Source organism: Numida meleagris, chromosome 7, assembly GCF_002078875.1.
Source record: "Numida meleagris isolate 19003 breed g44 Domestic line chromosome 7, NumMel1.0, whole genome shotgun sequence".
Taxonomy (NCBI): domain Eukaryota; kingdom Metazoa; phylum Chordata; class Aves; order Galliformes; family Numididae; genus Numida; species Numida meleagris.
Window position 1 is genome coordinate 12,158,417 of NC_034415.1, and position 26,804 is coordinate 12,185,220.

At 37.5% G+C, this 26,804-nt stretch overlaps 1 protein-coding gene and 1 long non-coding RNA gene across 5 annotated transcripts in view; one reads left to right on the forward strand and one right to left on the reverse strand.

Moving 5' to 3' along the window:
• Window positions 1–26,804, reverse strand: part of PALMD (palmdelphin) — a 49,982-nt gene that overhangs the window by 16,887 nt on the left and 6,291 nt on the right. For 3 of the 4 annotated variants that reach the window (XM_021404615.1, XM_021404617.1, XM_021404614.1), the window contains 3 exons: window positions 8,732–8,777; window positions 5,084–5,164; window positions 672–802 (listed from right to left, as the gene is read on the reverse strand). In XM_021404615.1, coding sequence (XP_021260290.1) covers window positions 672–802; window positions 5,084–5,164; window positions 8,732–8,776 — 257 coding nt within the window. In that variant the 5' untranslated portion in view covers window position 8,777. Of the gene's footprint in view, window positions 1–671; window positions 803–5,083; window positions 5,165–8,731; window positions 9,162–26,804 lie in introns of those variants that run through there. The other variant, XM_021404616.1, reaches the window with a different exon arrangement.
• Window positions 1–26,804, forward strand: part of LOC110402491 — a 54,143-nt gene that overhangs the window by 8,067 nt on the left and 19,272 nt on the right. The window lies entirely within an intron of this gene.

Below are 26,804 nucleotides of genomic sequence, written 5' to 3' on the forward strand. Positions count from 1 at the left end.
AAAAGCCGCTTTCATCTAAAAAGCATCTACAATTACATCCATAGTAAATACAGGAACCAGATGCGGGACTGCCTATGTGGTTCAAATTTAGCCCTGTGTGGGAGGGCAGGAAGATGGAATGAGATATATAGGAGCATTTTTATAAAGATTACGGGAAGGTCTTCACTGTAACAGACTTCTGAGTTTAAAGTGGGGGCACAATTGTATGGAAGATATGCAAAAATAAGACAAGTGATAGGCAAGCTCAGCAGGCTTGTACTGCTCAGAAGTGCTGAGTTCTGGTAGAAGAAAGGTATGAAAAGCTGTGCAGGATCTAGTGACATAGAACTTTTAAAATGACTTACTCTTATTTTGAGGTTTTGATTTAACAATGTCAGTCTCAAAGCGAAACCACACTCTGGTTGGCTTACAATCAAGTACAGTGTGACTTGTATCACAGAAAGGAATACTCTTCAAGATATTGTGCAGTTTATTAAAATCCACAACATAGAAACCTGCATTCTGTATGCTCTAATTTTAGCTGACCAGAAAATACAGCAGATTGCTTTATGCTGCATATCAATCCGCTTCTGTTTAGCCCTCATTGACATTTTAATCCTTCACAAAGACAAAGAGAGATTTTAAGAATGGACCATTTTAACTCAAACAGAGGGGCAGCAGTACTGCCCTACCTGAAAATGTCTTCTTCCAGCTCACGAGTTTGTTGTTGGTCCTCTTGATTTTGCTTTTGCATTTCTTCCTGCTCTTTTGGAGTGAGAGAACTGAAGCCATCCAAGAGCCATTTTTCTCGTAAGGCCTTTTTCTGATGGGGGAAAAATACAGAGTATTGTACTTCAAAAACTGGGCTAGTCAGAAATTTACTGTATTTGTCTTGCTGTCATAATTGCGTTCCATATTTTTTGCTGTATCTAGCATAAGGCAAGTGATGATGGGGCAAGTGCCACTGAAAAAAAAACAAAAACAATTAAAAATACCGTGTTTCAAGACTGACTTAAAAACAAATTCAGTAAGAACACTGTCATGTTTTATTTGTCCATCCAATGAAAAGGTAGAGGACATCAGTTGCTACCTGTAACAGATTAATGTTTCTGAGGGTAAGAGCACTACTTAGTGAAGCGGAACATTTGTGTCAAAGCATACATATTACAGACTCATGCAAAAGGGGAGACCTCATTGTGACGTTCCAATACTTGAAGGGAGTGTATAAACAGGAGGGGGAATGATTGTTCTCAAGGGTGGATAGTGACAAGGGGGAATGGTTTTAAACTGAGACAGGGGAGACTTAGGTTAGATATTAGGAGGAAGTTTTTCACTCAGAGGGTGGTGAGGCACTGGCACAGGTTGCCCAAGGAGGATGTGGATGCCCTGTCCCTGGAGGCATTCAAGGCCAGGCTGGACGTGGCTCTGGGCAGCCTGGTCTAGTGGTTGGCGATCCTGCACTTAGCAGGGGGGTTGAAACTCGATGACCCTTGAGTGGTTTGTAAGTAAGCACCTTGAGTATACATATATGTTGCACGTATATAGTATAGCCAAGTAGATCTGTCTTCAAATTCTGAAAAATCTGGCAGTACACACTGATTATTACAGCCACCCTACAACATCAACAGTTGCATGTGAAAGTAATTCGATAGTTCAGTTACTTTTGGGGAGAGAAGTATTCATGGAGATAAATGTCAAACTGGTAGGCTAGAGGTTAGAAGCCATGCAAACTTTCTTGCTCTCTTTTCCCTTCCTTCAGTTTAACTCAGGAATATAAATCCAGATCTGCCTTAGGGAAGAAGAGTCAGAGCTCTTCAGTGAAACTTTTTCAAAAGGAGAGAAAAAGGATGCATATGAGGCTTTTAATGAACTATGATTTCCCTTTGCAATTTAGATTCCTTGAGCTGTCTGATAGCCATGTTTTTGTCTTTTTTTCCTTTTTTCCTTCTATACAACTTTAATTGTAGGATATGGATGAAGATTACATTGGATTTTGACTATTGCAACTTTGAGGAAGAATTGTGCCCAGGACTGGTGAGAAGTCTGTGTTACCCTCAGCGCTGCTTGGAGCAGTTGCTGGGGTCCCTACCTGCCTCCTGCACACTGAATTATTTAAAATGTTTCTTTCTTGTCTTTTTGCTATGAGGTTTCTTGTGAAGTTATCACTGAGGACCAGCTAATCCAAATGCATATTTTCAGCTGGCTTCATGCATGACACAAATGTTCTGATAGAAATTGCAGGTAAAACAGGCTTGTTGGGAACTTTGTGGCACTCCTTAGTAGTATTTATTTTGCAGCAATTAGGAGCAGTGTTTACAGTCACGCTAGCCGTGCAGGACAGTATTCTCTCAATGCTGGATCCTAGGAAATCAGCAAGAAGCAGAGGCTGCGCAAGACTGAAGTCTTGAGCCTTGACTCTGGGTTTGCTTGGCAGCCTTTTCCAACTTCATGGCAAAGGTATTTTAAACTCAGATGAAATAGTTGCTAATATTTTAACAGGTTGGTTTTACCTAATCTGGTAGGTGCTTGTAATTTGGTGTTGGCATAATCCTTATTGATCACAAAATACTGTTCTCCCAAGTCAGAGGGAGCACAGTTATTAACTATCTTTGAATCAGAGTATAGATTTTAGTGAAATTTTAATCCTCCTTGGAACTGAAAGTTCTGCGCTGCTGACTCAAAAAGAAATCTGATTCCTCATGAAAACTGCAGCAAGCCTGGTATTGTAGTCCTCAGTAACTGATAAAATCCATTGAAATCAACAAAAACATCGTGTATGTAACAGGTTAGACCCAAGAAAACAAACTCCCCAAATACAGATGTAACACAATGGTGTTATTTTTGCATTTTCCTAGAATAGTTTGCTACTGCTCACAACTACACATCATGTAACCTCACAAATTTCCTTAGCTGCTTCTAGAAGAGTGACACATTACATAGTGGAAACACCCTTTGAACAACATACAACTTCTAGGAGTTAGTCAGAGAAGGCTGCTCTGCTGAGGCACTGGCATGGTGGTGCTGTCAGGTTTTTTTTCTGCTGTCAACATTTCCTTCTGTTATAAAACAACTTTAGTGCAGTACTAGGTTATACATGTTTTACCATGTTATAGCTCTAATATGAAAGCACATTTCATACATCTTGTTACTTTAAAGGAAAAAAGATGCATATACGCTCTGATGTGACAAGGCCATGGAAATGTCCAGAATTCTGGAAAGTGATCCTTCTCTTCTGTGATTAATTGTCACAGCTCACACAACTAATGTCTGCAAATTCTGTGAACAATGTCCTGTGCATGCTGCTGGTATAAGTCCACTGAAATTAATTCTTAACAAGGTTGAACCAATCCTGAAAGATTTCAACTGCCCCCCTGGAAGGCACAGGTGTTTTGAATTTGCAGGCTTTACTCTCACAGTGGTACAGCAGTTTATCTTGCGATTTGCTGGGAGAAGCATGAATTATTTTCATAGTTTTCATGCAAGTCATATTTCAGTACTGTTAATACCTGGAATAAGGTGTGTGACCAGCATCTATAAGATAGCACTTAAAGGAGTTCAAGCTTGCCAGAAACAAAAAATGTAGCAAGATAGATTAGAAAAGCTCTTAGGAAGTATACACACAGCACTGCCATCTATGTTTTTCAGGGAACTCTGATTCTTTCGCTCGTTGCCCCAGTAAGGAAGATTCCAGGTAGTAGTGCAAGTTGATGGTACTCAGAATTACTTGAAGATGGAATTTCTCAGATACCCTCTCTTGTAGTGCTCATTAGACCCTTGCAGTTCTATGAAGCCCTGGTCACCTACTTGTGCTGTAGTTGCTTGCATGTCCTCTACCTCACACAGCAGAGAGGAACATAAAGAGAATAAATACTCCTTCTCCAGTATGGTTCTATTAGATAACTAAGACCTGTTATCATCTCATCTGTCTCTTCTTAGTAAGGAGTTAGACTGGGGACAGAAAAATTTTTGGAAGCAAGAGACCCCAATTTACAAAACAAGCAGAATATCTCCAACAAGCAAGGCAAACAACAAAAAAACACGTTAAACCATTTTCAACCTTTTTATAAACCTGTTGAGAAGATTAAAAATAGGAATTAAGGATGAAGCTAGGAGTAGGATAGTGATATCCAGCTAACAGGAACATCTGTATAATGGTGGGAGTTAGGTCATTGCTCTTGTATTCCGTAAACAGTAGTGAGGATTAGAGGGATGTCTACAATGGATGAGTTCTTAAAAGAAGGAGAGTCATTTTGAATTAATAGGTCAAGAAACTTGAGATATAAATTGCAGTGCTTTATACATGTGGAGGAAGACAGAAATATGCTGGTTAGTAGTTACAGGATTTGGAAGATACTCCTCTCTCACTTAATCATACAATATATTACCTATGTTTGTCCACATGGTCGTTATCTTGCAATAAAACCTTAGTCACGGAGGACTTTCTCATTGGCTTTCCTGTCCCAGTAAACTAATATAGCGTAACTTGGCTTGACACAAAAGAGGATAGTTGAAACCTGGGAGCAGGTGTCTGTTTTGAAGAGGATTATGTTTTAAATATGCTCAATGAGATGTGCCACACCCTAGGTACTGCATTCCACATCTTTCTTGAAAAACTTTATCTGTTCCTGTACAAGAATGCATGTAAAATACCACATCTTGCATATTTCTAGAAACAAAAATAGGCTGCTGGTGGATTTTTTTTTCCTTCTCCCCACCTGAAAATAAAATAATGCACTTATACCTCCTGATTGTGCCATCTTCTGTACTAAGGGAGACTGTTGTAGTGGAATTAGGGAGAGAACATACCCAGTCTGAAATCTGAGGCTTAATTTTCAGCTATGAGTTTTCTGGTTAGGATTTCATTTTATGCCACGAAAGTGATTGAATAGCATTAACTTCTAAGTATGATTTTCATTTATTTATTTATTTTCCCCCAAAACCTGATGCTTATTGGAGTCAAATGGAGTCCTGCCAAGATTCCAGAAAGCCCTGAAAATTTGACAGTAAAAGCATGACTTAAATATATGAAGATTTGCATTCCAAAACTCTTTCTCGAGTTGAACAACTTAAAGCTGTATTTAATTATATAAATCCAATGACTTACCTTTAAATGCTGGTGTTTCAGTTTTTCCTCTTCTACTTTTCGACGTTTCTGTGCAATTTCTTCTTGCAGTTTTCTTTTGTCCTACAGATTAAAACAACAGAAAAACAGTTTACTTGGTGCTAAAAACGGTGTGGGTTGTTTGTTAGGATGAAGTCAATCAATGCAAATAAAGACTAATGCTTCCCTCTTAGGAGACAGTTTATCCAAGAGCTGATATTTTGGAGATATCATCTGTTCTTTGACCTTCACGCCTTTCCTTAGTTAGGAAATATTCCTGATCTCAGTGTATAATTGGCCTTTAAATAACTGATCATTAACTGAGTGAAACATGACAAGAGCTTGTGTTTATAGACTGATACAACATTTAAAGAAAGTAAAGTTTTAGACAAGGCTTCTAGCCAGAGAATAAATTCTTACTTGATTTATACTATTAAAAACATTCCAAGTTAATTTAAATATCTCCACTGGTATTTACTGAATATATACTAAGAGTCTGTGGTTTGAAATGAAAAGTAGTATATAAAAATACTGCACTGAAAGAAATTGGTTTGAAGGCACAAGTATCTGCATTACTAGAGAGTATAAAATAAGAAATCTGTTCAGTAAAGGGTCCTTTTGTCTGTTCCTTTTGTTAGAATGATGTACTCTTTTCCATTCTGTATTTTTTCTCTTAAATTTTTCTACTTCTGTCCTTTGGTGTTCTAGCTGTATTTTAATTATCCTTGTTATTATTAAGCACCTACTACACAATTATCCATACAAAATAGGTTGAAATAGGTTGTCTTTTGTATAGTTATTCAAAGAAAAGTGAAGATCCAATGCCAGAAGCTAAATTCAAAAGATGTAGAGCACGCAAACCCTGTGTTGCCAGAATAACTTTTAGAATGTTACATGTCACTTCCTACAGTGCACTCTGCTATGCTTAGTCTACAAATAACGTCTTGCTGTACAAAGTTTTGACTATTCATGCATTGCAATAGATTTTTACTCCTAGGTATCTAAGGAATCCGTGCTTCTGCTGAACTCCACGTTGTGCTCCTGCACAGTTGTTCTCTCATGCTTTTGGGTTAATGTGGACAAGATTTATTTATTTTGAAAAGGCACCTTCATCACTTTCCTTCTGTTGTGCGTCAATCTAAGTTAAAACTTGATCTTTTGTCCTAATTTTCATTCCTACTGAAACACATAGGACTTCTTGACTTTTGATCATAAAGACTCATGTTTCAAAGTGGGCCTATCTGAAATAAACGGAAACATGCTGACGGACTGATGTCTTTCTAGCTATCTTGTGTGCAAAGTCTGCAAGTTTGTTGCACCCTTCCATGGCTATACCTATGTTGGTATGCTTGGTCCCATGGCAGATGCGACACGCTGTTAAAGCCAATAGAGTAGCTCATGTTCTAGCGAATGTATTTTGCTTTTATGTAGCTTTCCAGAAGTGGTGCTTGGTCATTGAGAGGTTTAGCTGGAGATATGGACATGTTTGTCTAGTGGCATAAGACTGCAGAAATATTGTAAATAAAAGTGTTTATATTATTTTTTCCTGTAGAAAGGAGCATTTGAGAGAGGATTAAGCCTAGGATTCCTATTTGACTGTTTTTCCTCAACATGTTTGCTGCAGCAAACACTATGGTTTTTATTTTAACATATGATAGTCCCTCCATGAAGAGAGCAAATGGAAGCTACGTAGAGAAATTGTTCCTTTTCAGAGCATGAGTGCATCAAAATATTGGAATAATGGAGTTTTGCTTATTGCTGTGCTATGCACAGAAGATATGAAAGAATTTGAAACCCCCTAGTGGCTGTGAGAGTCATTTGCTGTTAAGAAGCCAGACGCTTCACAACAGAAACCAATTAGCCTTTAGTGCAAGTCTTGTCTACTGCTATGTATGCTCAAGTGCCCCTTGCTATCCTCTTTTAGATCTTTTACAACAAACATCTTGTAGGTAGCACTTGAGATTTTAAGATAGGTTGTTTGGGACAAATCTCCCCCAAAGCCATGGAATAACTTGCACTCAGAATGTATTATTTTGTTTCGTAACTCATGCTGTTGATTCTGAAAGCTGATGAAAACTTCACTTTATTCAAGCACTTTCATTTCTGCAGTACACTGAAGCAAATACACTGACTTGTTTCAATTAAATGTTCTGAATTGATGGACATCTACCAAATTAGAGAACAAATAGTTTATGTAGCAGATGTAATAAATGAAGTTGTGGCCAGAACCCAAGCATAAATTCCTTTAAGACACTGGAAGCTGCCACAGCCTTCTAAATATATATATATACATACATATATATATATATATTTTTTTTTTCCTCCAGTATTCCTCTGGTAGTAAAGTCACAGCCAAAGGATGCTAACCTTGTTATGTGCACAGAAATCCTCGGCAGAGAGGAGTGCAGCCCCATTTGTCCTGACAGATACCAGGAAGTATTAAAACACTGCAAGGCCTGGATTTCTTCTCTGCAGCTCTAAAGCATTTCTTATCTTTTGAGCCCATACGCTAGAGACAAAGTCCAGGTTATGAGTTGGGTTCAAACACCATAAGAGTAAACAAACAAAATTCTTCAGCCAAACACCCCCCCAAATGTTTCAAATGATCTTATTGTGGGTTTCAATCAGTAAATATGATAAATGGACCCTACTGGCTTTTATCAATTGTTATCTGTTAAAAACAATCCCAAATCCTATTCAACTCCTGGAGATTTTCATTTGAGTTCTCACACCTTTCAGTTCTAGTAAGTTTTAAACGCTGTCCCATTTATTCAGATTTTACTTGTGAAGCAAATGCTTCTCTATTATGCTAAGAGTGTGAAAAATACTTTTGCTCCAGATAGTACTATTTTTTAAGAGTTCCTATGACAGTGGGTAATCTCTCTGCAGTTTTCCTCTTATCCCAAGGGGCCAAATCCTGTTTAACTCTTTGGCAACTGAACAGTTTGGAGTGGAGATGAAATTTGAGGAGAATTTGGATTTGGCAATTTATTTTCATAGAGCCAACTTATATATATATATATATAAATAACTCAATAGTTTATTTAAAACACAGACTTTTGAAGTAGATTCCCCTTCAGAAACAGAAACAATTTACTTAAGTCTTAAGTTTTAATTTCCCTCAGCCTTCATTTTTCCCCCCTTTGGAAAACTACAGGTAGCAATTTGCTTAATTCAAGCTTCTCCTTTTTTCTTTTTAGACAGTGGTATTTTAAATAGAGCGTCAATTCAGAAATTTTGTTTAATTTCACAATGCAAAAAGGAATTTTTCACTCCATTTTGTGAAGTAGTAAATCTGAGTTGTTCTGGAATTCTCTGTCTGCCTTTTGACCTGCTGTCCTTCAAGCAAACATTCAGTTGTGATGATAGTAATATGTATTTTAGACTATCCAGTAGCAGCTTGTACATGTACTTTCACTGCTTCAGATTCAATTTGAAAGTGTAACACAAACAGCAGTAAGATCAGTGCAGGGAACTTAGCTGTCTTAGATCAATAGCTTATAAACCAGGACTAAAATGAAACAATTTCCAGCAAATATAAGTCTTTTTCCTTCCTGCAATAAAACATTCTTCAGGAAATGCACAGTAGTTCATTAAGACATTATTTCTAAGCTGATTTTTTAAAAGCAAGTTATAACTATAAACACTTACTGTTATGGCCTGGAGTCTTTCCTTCAGCAGTTCGGTTTCCTCCATTCTAGAAATCAAAAACAGGCAAGTAGTGGAGAAAAACAGAATGAGACCATAAGCAAAAGCCTCTTGATGGGGCTGCAAAAAACAGCTGAGGTGATTTGATCCAATTCCAGAGCAGAGAGAAGGCAGAATTTTTGACTTGTCGGGAGAGTCCCTGAACAGACGAGCAGATCAGTCCAGACAGACACATGTAATGAGGGTGTGTAGAAGAGGCAGACGTGGAGAGTGCTGGCATGAGTTGACTGACAAGTTGGAACAGTGGAGCACAAGCCCTTTTCCTTCAGAAGCTGCCAACTCTTTGTTTTAATGTGCTCAGTTAGCATACCACCGCTTCTTTAACTGTTAAATGCCCAAAACACAATCTGCTAGGGCCATGGTAGAAGTAAACTATTATTATGTTCCTATTCCTTTCTTTCCTTTGTGCATGCCTCTGGTGATGAGCAGATATTCTAAACTTAAGTAATTTTATTTCTTGTGAAGCTTGCTTTACCTGTAATGTTTTAACCTGTTGTAATGCTAGCAGTGTAGCTGGTGTGGGGTTTGTAGAGATAGCACCTTTAACTTGATTTCCAAGATGAATTTTTAGAGAAGCTGTATTCATAGATGGAAGAATGTTTTAAAGATACTAACCTAAAATGAAATGAATTTTAAACAGTCAGCTCTATCACTGAATACTAGTGTTAGCTGAGCAGTAATTGCTCAGATTATCTCAGACTCAGTGGAAGCTTTGTCTAAGTAAGGCTTTCAGGATCATCATTTCAGCGTCTAAAACGACAGTGCTGTGTTAGGTGACTGCAAAACGCCACTGACTCTCACATTGAATTTCCATTCTGCTGACTTGAAGGTTTTTTGTGTGTGTTTTTTTTTTTTTTTTTTTTTTTTTTTGCTGTGTGCTTCTGCTGAAAACTGCATTATGCTCCTTAAAGGAAGGTGTACGTTCTGACCTTTCCAACTCCATGAGTGGGAATCAGCCTTCCAACATCAGCTTAGGAAACTTGCAAAACAAGTGGAACCGCCTCTAGTAAAATCCAGTTGTGGAAAAAATTGTGACACAACAGCAAGATAAAGAAAAATTCCAGTAGCGTAAAGTTGTAATGAGAATCTGGACTCTCATACCCTTAGTATCATGTAACTTAAGTCTTTGCAAGGGTGCAAGGACACCAACATGAGAGTCAGCGCGTTGTTTTTTTTTCTTCTACTAATACATTGAGATGACTGAACTCAGCAGGATTGGGTGAGCTGTTTTACTTTACATGTCAGTCTTGGCAAATCAGGATTATTACTAACAAATTGTAAGATGCTATGAGATTGAACGCTTGAAGCTACATACTCATAATCCAATATGAACAAATATTTAATTTCCATTTCCACCTTTCTATTATGCCATCTCCAGTCCACATACCCAAGGAGACGACTCCTCTCCACGCAGAGACTAAGGATGTGTTAATGTTCTGTTTCTGCTGTGATCCTCCCTGGGGTTTTGTTCAAACATGCAAGACCCCATGCTTCTCCAGTGAAGATTTTTGTTTTTTGTAAATATTAATATATGCTTCATTTGGTCAGCACCCAAAATTTTTAAAAATTACCACATAAAAGCAAATGAGAAGTTCAAAGACAAGTGTACTGAAGTATATCAAGAGCTAGATTACATGGAAATTTAAATGTATTTAGTTCATGGACTTGAGAATAAATTCAACCACTCTACTGAATTAAATATACTCTTACTACAGAAGCCAGTAGAAGCTTTCTGTTTAATTTTCCTAAATGAGTATAGACTTCATTTCTTCTTTATGTTCTTCAAAGTTCATCTTAAAATTTAAGTGCTTCTGTGGATTTCATAGTGCTTAAGAATAGTTAAAGCAGCAAATGATTACAATAGAAATAAAGAAGCATATTGTATGTGTTCTGATATAAATGGGATTCAGTTATCAGTGCGTGAAGAAATGAGACCAGTTTTACAGGTTCAAATTTAAAATAAATGGGATTACATTGCCTTGAATTTCTATGATCTAAAGTAATTTATTAATCTGATGCTCCAAAAATTATTTAAATGTTAAAAGAAGCTCCTTACTTACGGATGTTACATATTTACAGACCAGGAAAGTGTTTAATGTCATTCCCTAAATTAAAACCCAGATTTTTTAATAAACCTGAAGATGGCTTCTGAAATGTTACTTCCCTTTTTAAGAGACTGTTGTTAAGAAAGTATTTAAAGACCACTTAAAATGTTTTAAATTATATATATTCTCTTGCTAGGTAGGTTCTGTTGTTCACTCAGTAGGTTGTTTTCCAGTTATCTTAATCCTATTTGAAACTGGATTTATGTGCAAGAGAAGAAATGGACCAGCTGTCACTCTGTCTGCCCCTTAAGCCAGCTTCACCAGTGGGAGTATCCACAGGGTCATGCTGTCAGATGAGTGAATCTTAACAGCTGTGTTTTCGGTAGGCAGGATTCATTAACCTGTGTTTCCATAACTGGCAACTGCATTTTTCCTTGATTCTCTGAGTTATGTAGAACATGTTTGTTGTGTGGCTACGTGATACAGGTTGTATTTTTGTGGCTTCAATTTTTCCTTTGTTCACTTTCATTTTGTACTGGATGCCTAATACAGGAGTAATAATGAGAATCCAAAGCGTGTGGTGAAGCTGTTGAATTATGGAATGAAACAGAAGAGTGGGCTGAAATGTAGGAGAATGGAACATCCTAAGCAAAAAAACAGAAGTAGGACTACAGAAGCACTTTCACAGTTGGGAATGCAACTTACATTGTTCATTCCTAGAACAAAGTCTGAATATTGGCACAGAGAAATCACTTCAGAACTGTTGCAGCTGTCCTTCTGTAGGCTGCACTATATGAACAAAACCATCCTCAATTCTGCTATTAACTGTCACACTGTAATTTTATTTGGAGGGAAAAAAAAATCATTAACCTAAGGTAATATGAAATAACCTGTATTTTTTGGAAACATTGGTTGCTAATTTCATGATTCACTTTTTTGTACATCTTAAACTGATCTGATTATTTGGCTTCTTGATGAGCTGCTTTTGTAGAGCTAGTTTTTTTTTTTTTTTTTTTTTTCTTTTTAGGAACAGAAGGATCTCTCTTACACAGAAATGAAGTGAATTTTGTATTCTTACAGTGAGCAAATGCACTGTTGCTGTGCATGTAGCCTTGAATTTCTGACAGCAGAGGAATGGAGAGGGGATAAATTTTATTGAAGGTCCCTCATTGAAAATGTCACAGCTTCCCGTAAAGCCCTGGTGTTTGAGATGCCTCAATTGATTGAGGTGTGGTCTCCAGCAGTCAGAATCAAGATTTTGCATTTTAAAGGTGAAAAATATCCCAGCAAGAATTAGAAAAATTGAAAATCTTAAAACACATGCTTATTCTTGGTGAAATAGGTAGAAATGCACAGCAAACATATTTAAGCAATTTTACCTGGAATTTTTGTTAGAGGCTTTCTTATTGGCTTTATGCTATTTCATAGCATTTCCAAAAGGAATGAGGTTCATTTGTCTTACTGAAATGCTGGTTTAATGTCTTCAAAGCTGAAGGTGGTTTACACCATTAGTCTGCAAAGTACTTCCTGCTGGTTTAGTCAGCAGTGTGCTAATGCTGCACAATAAGGAGCAAACAGTGTTTGTCCAGATAAACTCTGCTGAGTTCATTGTGGTGCTAATTTTTTGGCTAAAAATTGTAATTGTACTTCTTAGTGATGGAAAACTTACCCATCAGTTAATGAAATACATGAAGTTGAGGGACTTCAGTAGCAGCACCTATCTCATTACATCTGTTTTACTTTAACCCGGACTCTTTCACGTTATAAATAATTTTGTCAGGCATCCATAAAATCGTAAATGTTGAGCTAAACCGATAGGTATTTTATGGAATAATATCTGTGTTCTTAAAGGGGAAAAAAGCTTTAAAGTGAGAAGAACCTGGAGAGATAAAGAAAGTTGAAAACTATCCCAGAATGTAGTATTACATATCTAAATACATGTAGGCATACATATATATGTATACCTACAAAAGTAATTAGCAATTAGTAAAGATGCTCAGTATCTTTATGGGAATACGTATAGATGTAAGTATTGCAGGTAGGGGTATGTGTAACTACCAAGTTAGTCATGCATGGCATGTTCTGTGGGGGACTTTCTCACTATTTTCCTTCCTTGACTAAAATATCTACAGCTCTCTATCCTTTCAGTTTCTGTAGATCTCTAAATCTTTAATCTAGCAGCCTGTTTAGCATGTAGGATTTCTTGGACATTACTGAGTGAATGAGAATTAACAATGCTTTCTTTAATTTTTAAGTTACAATCCAGATTATATTAGTTTGTATATTGGAGGCATGTGGTAAATTGAGGTGAAAATGAATAGGAAAAAAAGCAATATTAGAAATCATATAAAATGATTTTCATTAGAAATCATAAAAAATAAATTGTGTACATTTATAGGATTCTAGAGGAAGTTCATAACATAACCTCTGTCAGCTCTTAGGAGGGATTAAATTTTTGCCTCGAAGGCCAATCTTGGCAAAGCACCACTTGAAACATTTTATTACCGACCAGAGAGGTCTTCTACTGTAATGAATTTCTTACTTCCTCTCACTGAAGCAAAAAATATCCTAGTATCCCAGTTCTTACATTTTTATGAAGCTGAATTCTACCATCTTTACTTCTTTGAGTAGACACGCCCTGAATCTCTGGGAGGAAAAGCCTTGAACTATTATGTTTCTGTTGGTACAACTCCCTTCCTGTTGCTATTCATAACCATGAATATATAAAGTCTTTAAAAATCAAACTAGAGAAACAGCTGTTGGTCATTGCTTTCAACTGTTTTCAAAATATTATTTTCATTGTATTTTGCAATAAATCTCCTTGTCGATTACCTTTCAATATTAGACAGAAGTTCTTGGAACACAGCATGGACTCTACTGTCTCTTCCACATCAGGTGTGTAATGCACATTAGATACACAATGGAGTTGATCTACAAATGCCATTGTGCTAAATATGATTCATCTTGCCCCATTTTCTAAAATTGCACAGTGAAATCTGTCAGTCTGTCGATAGTTCTTTAGTAAATTAAGTATGTTTTGGTAGCCTATTTCACATTCACAGACACTTGTCACTCTTGGTTTTACGTATTTTGGAAGTGTTTTATGAAATTCTGAATGTGGGAGGCTTTCCAAAGCAGCTTTAGCAAACTGCGTTGTTTCTCATTTAAACATTGCACTTCAATGAATAGTTTAAATGTAGTTACTGTAGTGACAATGAACATGAGATTCTTAACAGAATGTGTTCAAGTGCTTAGATAAGTGATAGTGTATTTGTTAATATGTATATATATGTTTAATGAAAATAATTAAAACCATAGTTTGAAATACTCAGGGTTGCAGCCTTAAACATTGTGGAATGCATTGATTACAACTTAGCATTTTCCAGCTGCTGCAGATATGCATGTCTAAGAATAGTGCAGAATTTTAAATCCTACCCAGACAACTGTGTGGGGAATTTTTAGCAGGGCTCTGAAAATTAGCTTTAGTTGTGTACTTAAGTTGTTTCATTGTGGGAAATCAAATACCCCATGACCAGGGTCAAATCCTGGGGAAAGTAACAAAAGTCACACTGTTGCTGTTTGTTGTAATGTAAGCTGCATGGCATATCTTCTGATTCTTGTTTGCTGATGCTTTTGGAGAGCACAAACAGAACAGTATGTAGTGCTTGGGACTAATAGGAGAGCAGAGTAAAATTGGGGTCTTGTAGATACCTCTGCAAACACTTTGTGTTTACAAGTGCTGTGTTCTGAGCAGAAGTGCTGCTGGTGGAAGTCCTGAACACATGTGATTTGCTCTAGAATACGGAGCTGAAGTAACAATTCCTTAGCTGGGGGAAACCAGAAGATGCCAGGACAAAACTAATGATGGTGAAGCCATTCAGCAAGCACTCCTAATGACTGGCCTTGTTTGCTGCAGAATTGAAGCTGTGTATGTTACATCAGTTGATTTCCATCTCCAGGGGCGTGGGCAAAGCTCTGCTCCCCTGGGAAGCTGTCTAACCAGCCTGTGCCTGTAGCAAGGTCTACCCTGCATGCTGGAGCTTGGGTGTTCTGCAGGACTGGATTAACCTTGTCTGATGGCTCCTCAGCGGGAGGAGGTGCTTTCTCCACCCACACTTCCAGCCATATTTTCCAGCCACTTTCCTTCCTCATCTGTGAACTAATTAAATTCACTAATCTGCCAGGAATATAATTAAAACAAAACACCACCACAACTAAAAACCCAAATCCTTGAAAGTCCATTATGCCAGCAGGCTGAACAGGCTCCCTGAGAACCAAGAGGAACAGTAGCATTAGGGGCTAAGAGGGAACGGGATTCTGGCTGGACATGGTCAGGGAGAGAAGGACGGAGATGTGACTCTTGGCAGCAATGATTTGAACCAAGCCATCTTGCAGACCTCAGGCCTGCCTTACCACTTATTCCAGGGTTTGAGACCTCTTACACTGACATATATAATAAGCATGTATGCTTGGCTATTTATCTGAAACTTGAAACTGCTGTGAAAACATGATGACTTCAGACTCTGGCAGTCCTTCCTGTACTTTCAGATATCCTCTATCCTGCACTGTGGGTGGGCAAAAAGTATCCTCATACAATTTGTTTTGTGTAAGCCCTTCCAAATAGTAATGTGGAAATAAACATGATAAGATTATGCAAAATTATATTGTTAGCAGAGCTGATAAGATTATTTATGGGAGATAACTCTTGTTGCAAATGTGGGCCTTTTTTCTTCAGTGGAGTAGACCTATTTCATGCTGAGAGCTTTGTTATTTGGTAGCAGTGGCTAAGAAAATTTGGAACTTATCAGTCACTGAGACTGTTAACTTCAGCTGTTCCCTGTTCCTTCGTAGTGCTGGTAGGTTGTCTGAATAACACCGGGATTTTGGCTGAATGGCTGGAGCCTACCAAGTGATACAGTGCCAGGAGCTGAAGCTGAATAGTCATCTGCGTGCCTGGGAGAGTATGTCACCATGTTAGATTTTTCAACATTCAGATAATAGCACCTTCAGTTAACCCCTTATCTTAGAGTGATAATTATTAACAGGAGCAAAAAATTATTGATGTAATAGGATTTTCTTTATTTTCTTGTAAGATGTATTTTGATTGTCAGGATTTTAGACCTTTCTCATAGCTATGCTTTCTTACTGGAAAGATAATAGTATGTTCCTTCTTTTCACCTGAATCTGAAGTGGATTGTCTGAGTAATATTATGCTGCCTGCTTCATAGTTACTTAGGGTGAAATTACATGAGAAGTCTGAACAGATATAATGACTGCGTGGTGCTGAGAGGAAGCGTCTTGCATCTCTCTTTCACAGCCTCTCCCCCCGGACATTCATTCCTGCAGCTTACTTAGCTATCAGCTCACTAAGCTGGCGGGGACCTAACCAAACAAAGAAAGTGGCCATTGCTGAGCTGGTGAGACATAATTGCCCAGAGAAGTCCGATGAGTGACAAAATATGGCAAAAGAAGAGAGAAGAGGGTGGGACTGTTTGGCTACTGAAAAACGTAAAGGGGGGGGGAAAGAGGTGGGAGGAGTAGGAAGAAAAGGAAATGATGGTAAGCTGTTAGATAAGCTTCACTGTTATATGCAAATTAACCTTAACCCAATGCAGGAATCTTGTAATTCTTTTTTTGTGTTTGAAGGCTGAAAAGGCGTTTCAAATGTTTTTGGCAGAACAAAGGTTAACGTTTTATTATGATCCATGAATAATACAAAAAATAATCTAGTAGCCACTTGTATGAAAGAATATTTTGGGGAATATAAAAGCTCTTTTGCTGTTCCACTTCGTATGTGCTGGACATATCTAGAGAACTTAGTGCCTTAAAATCATGAAGGCATGTACCTTTCATTGTCTCTCAGACCCTCATTCATTTCATAATTCCATAAATATCTCAATAAAATATCGAGGCCATGATTTCAAGGTCCTATTCTGAGTATTAGTTGTGTAAAAGTAGTTGGAATAAAATAAAAATGAATTTACATTTTTTAAGAGTACCCTGCCACCAACACAAATTAAACAGCTTTTGCAGTTAAGAGGGATCTTGAGGAGTAATACCTCTTCTTGACAGAGGCCGTAAATGGCTTTGTATTCATTTGACCTCAGAGAACTTCAGAAACAAATTTCCCTCACTAGCAGAGCTGGTAGATCACTGACTTTCTGAAACCGGGTTAACAAAATAAAACATAACTTTTAAGTTATGTGTAAATTCTCAAGAAGTGCAATATAGACCAATTTGTATGCATTATGAGCAAGTACTTAACTACGTTCAGCTGAATTTGGCAGTATTCAGTTAGTGACTGGGGGACCTCTCCCAAAAGACATTTGAAGGCGTGTACCAGGGATTTTCAGAGCCATGTGAGTGGCCCATCCTTGTACTAACTGGGTTGGCAATGGCTGAGCTAACACTGCTTGTTATGTGCTTCCATCAACAAAATAGGAATTGTAATTGATGATGCTGGTAGTAGAATGTGTCTGTTCAGTGGCTCCTGCTAGAGGATTGAAAATAATTCTTCCTCCAAGCTCTAATTTCTCTGACTGCATCCTTTTGCCTTAATTACCTTATTGTTATTGCAGCTTTAGCAAAACCAACATCAACTCCTGAGCTGCTATGTGGCACTTTCACCGAACTGACAGTGCCTGTTCTCCAAAAAACCTTGGGTGAGCCTCTTCCTCCTCCTCACTTAGACATTATCCTAATGCTTGGATTTTCTCCTGTCCTTTATTAATCCTATAAACCCTCAGCAAATCTGTCTACCTCTGTCAGTGTTTGGTGGAGAAGGTGCTGTTTTCCAGGGTGGCAGATCTCAGCGTGCACAACCTGCACTTAGGGGTTGCTGTCACTCACTGCAGTTTGAATCCCCTGCTTCAAGTGTCCCTTGCCTAAGCAGTTGTGAAACCCTCAGAGCAGCTTTAAAGCACTCATAGGGCATTCTGAAAGTATTCCTTGCATACCTGTCCCTTACGTTTTCTTCTAAACAATGGCTATATAATGCTTGTGGTATTGAACTCTTCTAGTGAGTAAAATTAAATGGCAGATTTGAAAGCAACATAAATAATACAAGAACAGATGTATAGGACAGACTTTAAAAGATCATAAACACAAATGAAGCAGTGAGGATTTCATTCTGGTCACACAGTGCTATCAAAAGAGAAAACTGAATCAGCAAAATATCTTGACTGAATTCTTGTTTATCTTCTAGAATATTACTTTAAATTCTCTAATTAGCCTTTTCTTTGAAGTACTGATATACTTGAGGGTTTCTAATTCCCGTAGGTAAAATATATCTACAGTCAAAAATATTTGTTATGAATAGCAAATATACTAGAGACTGCCACAAATCCTTCTGTGCTAAATCAGGGCTTTCAGATCCACATTCTGGTGTTTTTCTTTTTTCTTTTTTCTTTTTTTCCTTATAATTCTATCTTCACCCTGCGTATGAATCCTACAATATAATTATCTAGATTAACCTCTCAGATCTGATTTTGCTTTTAATTTACTTGACTGATTGATTAGCCAACAAACTGTGATCTGGTTTACAGGAATATTCCTAACTAGTGAGACGATGATCACCCACTCTAATTTACAGTTACTTCTAGTACCTAGATATACCCAGTTTCAGGCATGAATGTGGGTAAAAATTATTTTAATTCTTTGGTTTGTACATCTTTGATTATTTTATTATTTTGCCATTTAGTCATTCTGAATAAGTGGATCCTCCTGAGCAAGGAAAAGATTTACAACAACTCATGAGTAAGGAGCCATGTCTTTCTGTGTGAATGTGTGATGATGAATAAATAGTTGCAGATCTGCCATGCATTCTCATTTACTTATAGGTTAAATTGGTAGTCATCCTGGGTTAATCTCATTGTGTTAAAAGTTTACAGAAAGTCTCTGATGGCATCTGCCTCAAATCTGTTTAATTACAAAACAGAGTTCTCTAATCAAGCTTTTTTTTTTTTCCCTTTCAAACTCTGGTTTGCATGTCTCATATTAACAATAAAACATTATATAGAAATAGCTGAAGATCTCTATTCTTCCACATATCATGAAAATTCTTAACTAGTAGTGTTTTGTATTACTTTTTCTCTGATAATCCCTGTGTGGGGCAAATGTAATTTTGCCGTGGCCCACTGTGCAATTCAGAAATGACAAACTGCTGCATATGTGTTCTTTATATCTAACAAACTGAATCTTTTTTTTTCTTAGCATGTATGTAATATATAATATAAATGACAATACTAGCTTGCAATTATTATAATTCAAACCCAGTAGACCCTAGAGCTAATACAACAGTACAGAATTCAGTGGTTGAGATTTTATGTGCCATTATTCAGTAGGAAGACTGTGTATGCTAAAACAAATTGTAAGTCGTGGAATTCTGTTCTCCTCAGTTTTTTAATCCATGGGGCATTTAAAAAAATAGAAATGGAATGAAAGGAACTGAATCTAAAAACATCTGATTCAGTTGGTAATATCTTCCTGTTTAGGTATCTTGATCAACAATTCTTACTTTAGGATTAATATACTGGATGGGAAAACAACGTCATCATTGCAAATTCTTCTTTGTTCCATTCAATAAGAATTAAAAAAATGCTAGTGACGTATCTTCACTGTTGCAGAAAAGCTTTTTCCAATAGAAAATTGATGATACAGAAGGAGAGAATAATTTGACATCATTTTGAAGAAAAGTTGAGTGGTACTTTTTTCCCCAGCACCATGAGGGATCAGAATTAGTGTTCAAAGTCCTACAGTAAATGAAAAATGAGTAATGCTATGCAGGAAAGATGCAGTTCATACATCAACTACATCACATTAAAGCTTGACAGCATTTCTAGTGACTTCTAACAGACTGCGTTATCGAACTCTTGTGGTGTTTGAAGAAAGTAATAGCCTCTTTCACAAAATCTTGAAGGCCTGGCTGTGGTTTATTTCCTTTGCAGATATCATTTACTCTTGAATGGAGAGGAATAATTTTATCTTCACCTTTCTTTAGGACAATAAGTAGAAATGCAGTCGTTAACAAAAGATTATTGATTTAAACTGTAACATATGGTATAGCTTAAGATTCTTCAGTGAGATGTATGATGGTATTAGAAGAGTTTAATAGTATAATCCAGATAATTTTTGGCTTGTCATCCTGTAGTCAGTTCCAGGGAAAGTGCTGGGTAGGCTGATACAAGGTCTTATCTTGCATTAAAGGAAGGTGATATACTGAGTACCAATAGGGGGAAAATAATTAGTCATGCTTATTTGATGTTTCTTCTGGGAAAGGTAATAGAGTTGATATATTATTTTCATTGATGTCTTCATTAAAAGCCAAGCTTGCATAAAGCCAATTCAAGAACACAAAAACAGCAAAGAAGATAGTTCACTGTCATGGCATGATCTAGAACACTAGCAGACTGTGTACTTATAACCAGCATTCAGTACTCTCACATGAAGTGTCATATGTTTAGGAAGGATAAAATTCATAAGATTAAGCCACTGTCCTGGAAAATACTGATGCTGAGTCATGCTGGATAATCACATAAATATTAACCTTAATAGCAAGCCTGTAGCTAAAATGCCAGTTTTGCTGGCATTGTTTCCAAGAGGATGCTAAACTCTTACTGGAATTATAGAAAGATTTAATAGTTAGAAACCATGTTCTGCAAAAGGAGTTCAAGGGGTTCTTCAGAAACACTTTATAAGAAATGGAAATTTGACCTTCCTACTTTAGCAAAATGATAATTGAATATAGTGACTGGATGTTGAAAGGTGAAATTTATGCGTATGAGAAGAGATTTTTATCAGGAATGTTGAGCAGTTAATGCAACAAAATCTGTGCATAGTCTATTGCTGCAGACTTTTGGGGAATAAAAAAGTGGAATGTGTAAAGCAAAATTATGAAACCTATGGCAAAAATTGAAAAAATTCTTAGCATGTTCTGGAAAATGACAAATTAGGAGGTACAAAAATGGCCTAATAAAGTGTCAGCCAAACTTGCCTGTGCTGTTCAATACTGTTTTGGCCATTAAATAAGGGTTTCAAAAACCTCTGACATGGAGCTGCTATTCCTATGTCCCCAGCTATTCTGCCACCCCAGCCAACAACAACACTCTTTGCTCTTCCGCAGCTTTGCTAGAGCAGTTTTTGGGTTTTGGAAACAACTAAGCTTTCCTTAGATACTAAGCCACCACTTTCTGGTTTTAATGAAGCACTGACTCATTTTTCTTTGAACATAAATCTGTTTAGTGACTGACGTACATAGGCAAGAGTGCAGGTAGGAGTAGGACTCTCCCCTTAAACTAAATTGGTATAGAACTTGTACCTTAACAACATGCTTATACCTTAAAATAAATTTGACTTGTATTTAAACAACATAATTATATTCAGTCCTTAATCTATCAAGTACAATTATTCAAGTTATTTAGAAACAAATGTCTTACTGTATAATTGAAAATGCTACTTACAGGACATGTATTTTACATGAATTATTACATGAATATGAATTACGTGAATTTTTTTTTTCAGTTTTTATCTGACCTTTCCCATTGCCATAAGAATTTGAAAAAAATTGTAGCACATCAGAATTAGCTGGTTGTCACAGGTAGGTGGTGTATTTTGGCAATCACCTGAGAGTATTTTAGCATCTACGATCCTACTGTACAGGTTACAGACCATATTTACAGAACATTATTTTTGTGACAGCTATTGAATGCACTTGCTTCCATCCTTCTTTCTTGAAGCTTGTACAATTTAAGCTGTCTTTATAATATAGAACAACTGATTTTTAAATGCCAGTTTGGTGGTATTAGTAATGAAATGAAAGTGTAAGGACAGTGTGACTTTTCATTATATTATCATAAGACTAGCTGGAGCACATCAATTTGAATGAAATCTGAATTATTCAGTATCTAGCTAAAATGATAGTTACTCATTTAATAAAATAGACATTGAAGAAATCCCTTTAAACCACACTTCTATCTTACACGTACAAAACAGAGGTTGCAACTGACAGCGGCTGTAGTGACATACTGCCAAGGTTTTGCTACCAAAATAAAGGATAGCCCAGCCCAGGAGAAAATTGAAACAACTGCTTGATTCCTGCTGAAAGCCCTGGAAGTCTTAAACGAGTGCTTACCATGAAGTATGAGCAGCATATGTTTCAAAGGGTCTCTCTTTTATTTTATTTCCATTACAATGGGCTCCTGTGCCTTTCTGGTCTTCATAACTTACCTTTTCATGAATTATTTTGCATGGCTTAGATCCAGCAGCAGGCTAATAGACTATAGTCATCATTAGCAAATGTGATCTGCCCTTGAACGGTCTCCTATGCTAATCTTTCTATGATATCACCATTCTTTTTCTGGGAGTAACTGCATTTGCTAAATGCAACCTGCTCCTGTCAATTTGCCAAGGGAAGGTCCTGTCATGATTTAGTACCTCTCAAAAAATGTCTCAGTATGGCTTGGCTGACTTCTTCATTCTTTGCGTGCTGAGACTGTGTATAGCAGGCTGTCTTCATTGAGGGCTACAGTTCAGATCTTGTCTTTGTGCCCTTCTAAATCAGTAACCAGGCTCATTATGCACTAGCAGATGACAATGCTTAGTTTGGTGATGAGGAGTAGCATTTTTCACCCTGAGAGACTGGAGGTTGAGATGGGGACTGCCACAGCATTTCTCCTCAGTCATAGCTTCTGCAAGAGTCCCTGGCTGTTCTGATACAGAGCAGAAGATGCAACCTAGTAAGCAGCGCTTCTGCTAAATCCTGAGCCTCCTAGTACTCAAGGTTTCCTTAGGGGTCAGCCCAATGGCTTGAAGAAGAATTGCCTGGAAGGGATAGCATTTCTCACTTGGCAGAAGTTCCATCTCGGCTAAGTTGCAGCAGTGTCACTGCCTCAGTTTAATCCTTGTGACAAGGCTGTTTGCTGCAGCAGGCACAACTGCTCCTTACAAAAGCATTGCTTGAATGCATCTGGTTCAGCACATAGGCAGATTTTCAATAGTACTCAGTCAACTCCTGTGACACTTATGGGCTGTTTTCTGAAGACCCAGAACAGTGAGCTCTGAACAGAGAAGAGCTCTGGAAACTGCCTCTGTCAGCAGTGGGGAAGGTCTCTTTCTCTGTGCAACAATAATCTATTCAAGCAGGGAGCCACCACAAGTTCTCTTGTTTTCAGAGGCGCTGTTAATCAGCTTTTGAAAAGAAAAATGTGACTCTTCAATTTCTGAGCTTCTAGTCAGATATTTAATTCCTTCCATCTTGATAAGTGGTAGTCAGTGATAATTATTGTATGGTGTATATACAGCACAAGCATTATAATATTGAGCAGAAGAGATAACATCACCTCTTTAGTTGCCTGTGCATATCAGGTGCATATCAAAGTGTATATTACAATTTTTTCTTAGGCACATCTCTGTAACTACCCCCTCCTTCATCGAAAGTACTGACCACTGATAGAGTGCAATCTGCAGTCTTTTTCAAGATACTAGATTGTGAACCCTGGCACGGGCAGTAGTATCTGCAGCGATCTTAACAATTAGAAAATAAGGGGGCCTTCATAAAGGCTTATCTTTGAATCTGTGATGTTGTGGATGTGCTACCTTTTCCAATAATGTTAGAGACTTTATCTGTGCTGGGCAAAGTGTGCTGTTAGAAAACAAGTATTTAATCTACCTTAAATAACATAATGATTCAATGCTTAGTGTGATCAAAGATCATCAGGAGTTACTTGGACTTCCACTCCCTTTGCTTTAATATAACCGTATAACTCATTTTAGAACAATTTTTTTAAGCTCCGATGTCTGTTTATTCTAGAGAGTAACTTGTTTTATAGCACTTAGTATTTTTTTCCCCAAAATATTTTCCCTCTTGAGAAAGGGCACAGAGTACTGCCTAAAGGGTTACAAAATGTAGGGGGAGAGATAGGGCATGGTGGTTCATAGTCCTGAACAGACACTACATGAGAGTAAACTGAAGTTTCTTATGAACAGTCGAAGGAATTGACTGAAAAACATCTGGTGTTAGGAGACTTGGCTAGGATGCTGTACTAACAGTGTGTGAGATTTTAGTAAAAGTAACCCCAGAAAAGGGCATCACAGACCAAAAAAAAAAAAGAAAAAGAAAAATATACAGGAAGCCCACTACTTCCTCTTGATTGCTTTGATTTCATTTTATATTTAATACCTTTTCATTTCAGTGATTAACTTATGAATGTGTCTTAACAAGTCTGGAACCTCTGAAATAGATCATGCTTGAAATTCTGGAAGAAATCTTATTCATAACATATAAAACAGGGAAGAGATTTTGAGAATCACATTCTGGTGAACTCTAGGAAAAAAGACTGACTGATGTGAGAGAAAGTAAGTTTCTGAAGAAGTGGCGTTCATGACCCATAGGTTGGTCTTTTGTCTGGCCAAGGGCAGGTACATAATAACAACGCGAAAGTTCTTTGATCAGCAGTTCTGTTCCCACGCTAGGAATGAGGCAGGGCTTGCTCAGCTGATACCTCATTCTGACACATAAATTCAGTTACAGGATGGACATGGAGCAGAAGTCGGTGTGGCATCAGTGAGAATAACAACAGAGTAAACCACCAACAACCATTGTTTGTAGGAGAAGTAAGAGCAGAGGAAGGGTAACCAACAGCACATCTAGTATTGCTCAGCTAGAGTAAAGGGAGAACATTCAAAAAAGGAAGGACAGAAACTGGCCTTGCTCCAAGGATAAACCTGCTAGGTCTTGTACGTGTCAGCTGTCTGAAGTGGATGAGTAGATTCTACACGTTTTGTCAGGTCCTAGCAGGGTATGTACTGCCTATGAAGAGAGACGGGTTGTGTTCTGGCAGGTAAAGAAGCGATGACACAGTAGGTTAAGCATGGAAACAACATAATGACACAATCATCAGACTGCATAAAACTTGGTGAGAGCAGAAAGACACTGTTTGAGCTGGGATTTTAAGAGATAGTTCTCCCTCTTCTCAGGTCCTGACATGATATTTCTTCTTCCTGAGTGTACTAGCAATTCTCTTTGTGTGTTTTTGTCCTGGATGAAACTAATGTTACTAAGGAGGAGTCCATATGTGCTTGTAAAGCATGGCTTTGAGAGCCATGTCAGTGCTAACACACATTGCAGTTACTGATCCTGATCCTTCAAGCCTGCAACACAGCGAAATTAGTATTAACAAATCAAGGTGGCTAGGGCTTCATTATATGGAACCTGATCCTCATTACATAGAGCCTGATCCTCTATGTCTGATCACCTGTTCAGATATAGCCTAACTCTTTCTCTTCATTGTTACATGCGTTGTAAATAATGTGCAGAATCAGGCCTGCCATTTGTGAGGAGCAATGGATGCGGTTGACTGCCATGAGATTTCAGAGGGCTTTAATCTCCTGAGTTACAGCACAAACTCTTGAGGGGAAAAAGTGGCTTTAATTATTTCGAGAGATCAAATTCATTAAAGAAAGGCCTGGCTGTCCAATTTAATTTCTCTCTCTCTTTTTTTTTTTTTAACATCCCCTAGGATATTGCAAGCTTGGGCTGCAGGAGGGGAAAGCTAAACAGTTTAGCATTTCATCTGCACCAAGGGAGCCAGCAAAAAGAACATTACTCTTTTAATGTTCAAAACTGACTTGAAAACTAGAAGTGATGTTCAGTGGCACAGATAAGTTAGGTTTTAGCTCATTCATAGTCTCTTAGGGATAGTTTTCTAAAATAACTTTTCTTGTATCTTTCTAACACCACACACACCAACTTTATCCTCCTCAGCATTGACTTTGTAAGGAAGATTGAGTATCATTGTCTGTTACTTTGATGGATGCTGGGAATAATAAACAACCTTTATCTATCCTCCACTGAGGAGCCCTCAAAAAGCTCCTTGTATATTGGAAATACCAGTTTCTACTGCACTTCAATTATCACCTCAAAGAAGGTAATTTCTGTATGACCTTCTGTAAGTTTCTGTAAACTTCATGGAAAGAACAAATTTGTTTTGAAAGAAAAATTCTTGAGCATCAACCAAAAATCTCACTTAGAGGATGAACTATGCTCAGTTCCGCATAGATTGGAGTGCACGTTCTACAACAGCAGTTGTTCCTTATTAGTATAAGCATCCCTAAAATATAGTTCTTAAGTCATATGTTTGTAGATATGGTTTAGGTTTTGTTTTACTATGTAAAAGTACATCTTGATATATATGGAGTAGTTAGAAAACTTTCTTATTTCTCAGTCCCAGTATAAGCAATCTCTTAAAGAATTTGCTGACTCTTTTTGGACTCTACTGAGCAATCCTACTGCATGGTGATCTCAACTGTGTAAAGGCTGAGGTGGCAAAGAGCACCAAGAAATAAACTACTTGTAGCTCAAAACATAATTACAAGCTATGTCTGGACAGATTTAAGGTCAAGCTTAATGTCTTGAAATAGAGAATGTTTATGGGAAATGGCAGCTAAGAATTAAGTCTATAAATGAATATATCTGTTCCTGTTCAAGTCAAGCTGCATTAATGTGCTTTGCTACATTGAATTACTCTGCAGGGAAATTATCTGCCAAGCAGTTTTTGGAAAAGAGAAATCTTTAATTTCTAACAGAAGCATGTGGTCAAATGATAGTTAAGACACACGTCAGCCTGGCTGTTCTGCAGTCAGCTGGGAGCACTGTACTCATTGCAACAGGGGAGAGAGTCTTTCAGCTTTCATTTTCTGGCTAGTCAGCTATTACCAGATTAAATCTTCGGATAATTTTGAAGTCAGAAGAGTTATAGTTGTATTAAAGTCTGAACTTCTTAGTATATTGTTTGTGCTGAATCTGGCAGGAGAATCTATTTTGAGAACTTTTCTCTAGTTGAGTGCAGTGTTTAGCTTGGCTTTACATTGTTCATCATGAGTCACCCTCCTGCCTGTTCAAAAGCTGCATTTGAAAAGGGTTGTTTTTGCCTTTTCTCAATTTTCTGTCAAACTTTTTTTTTCATTTGATAATGCCC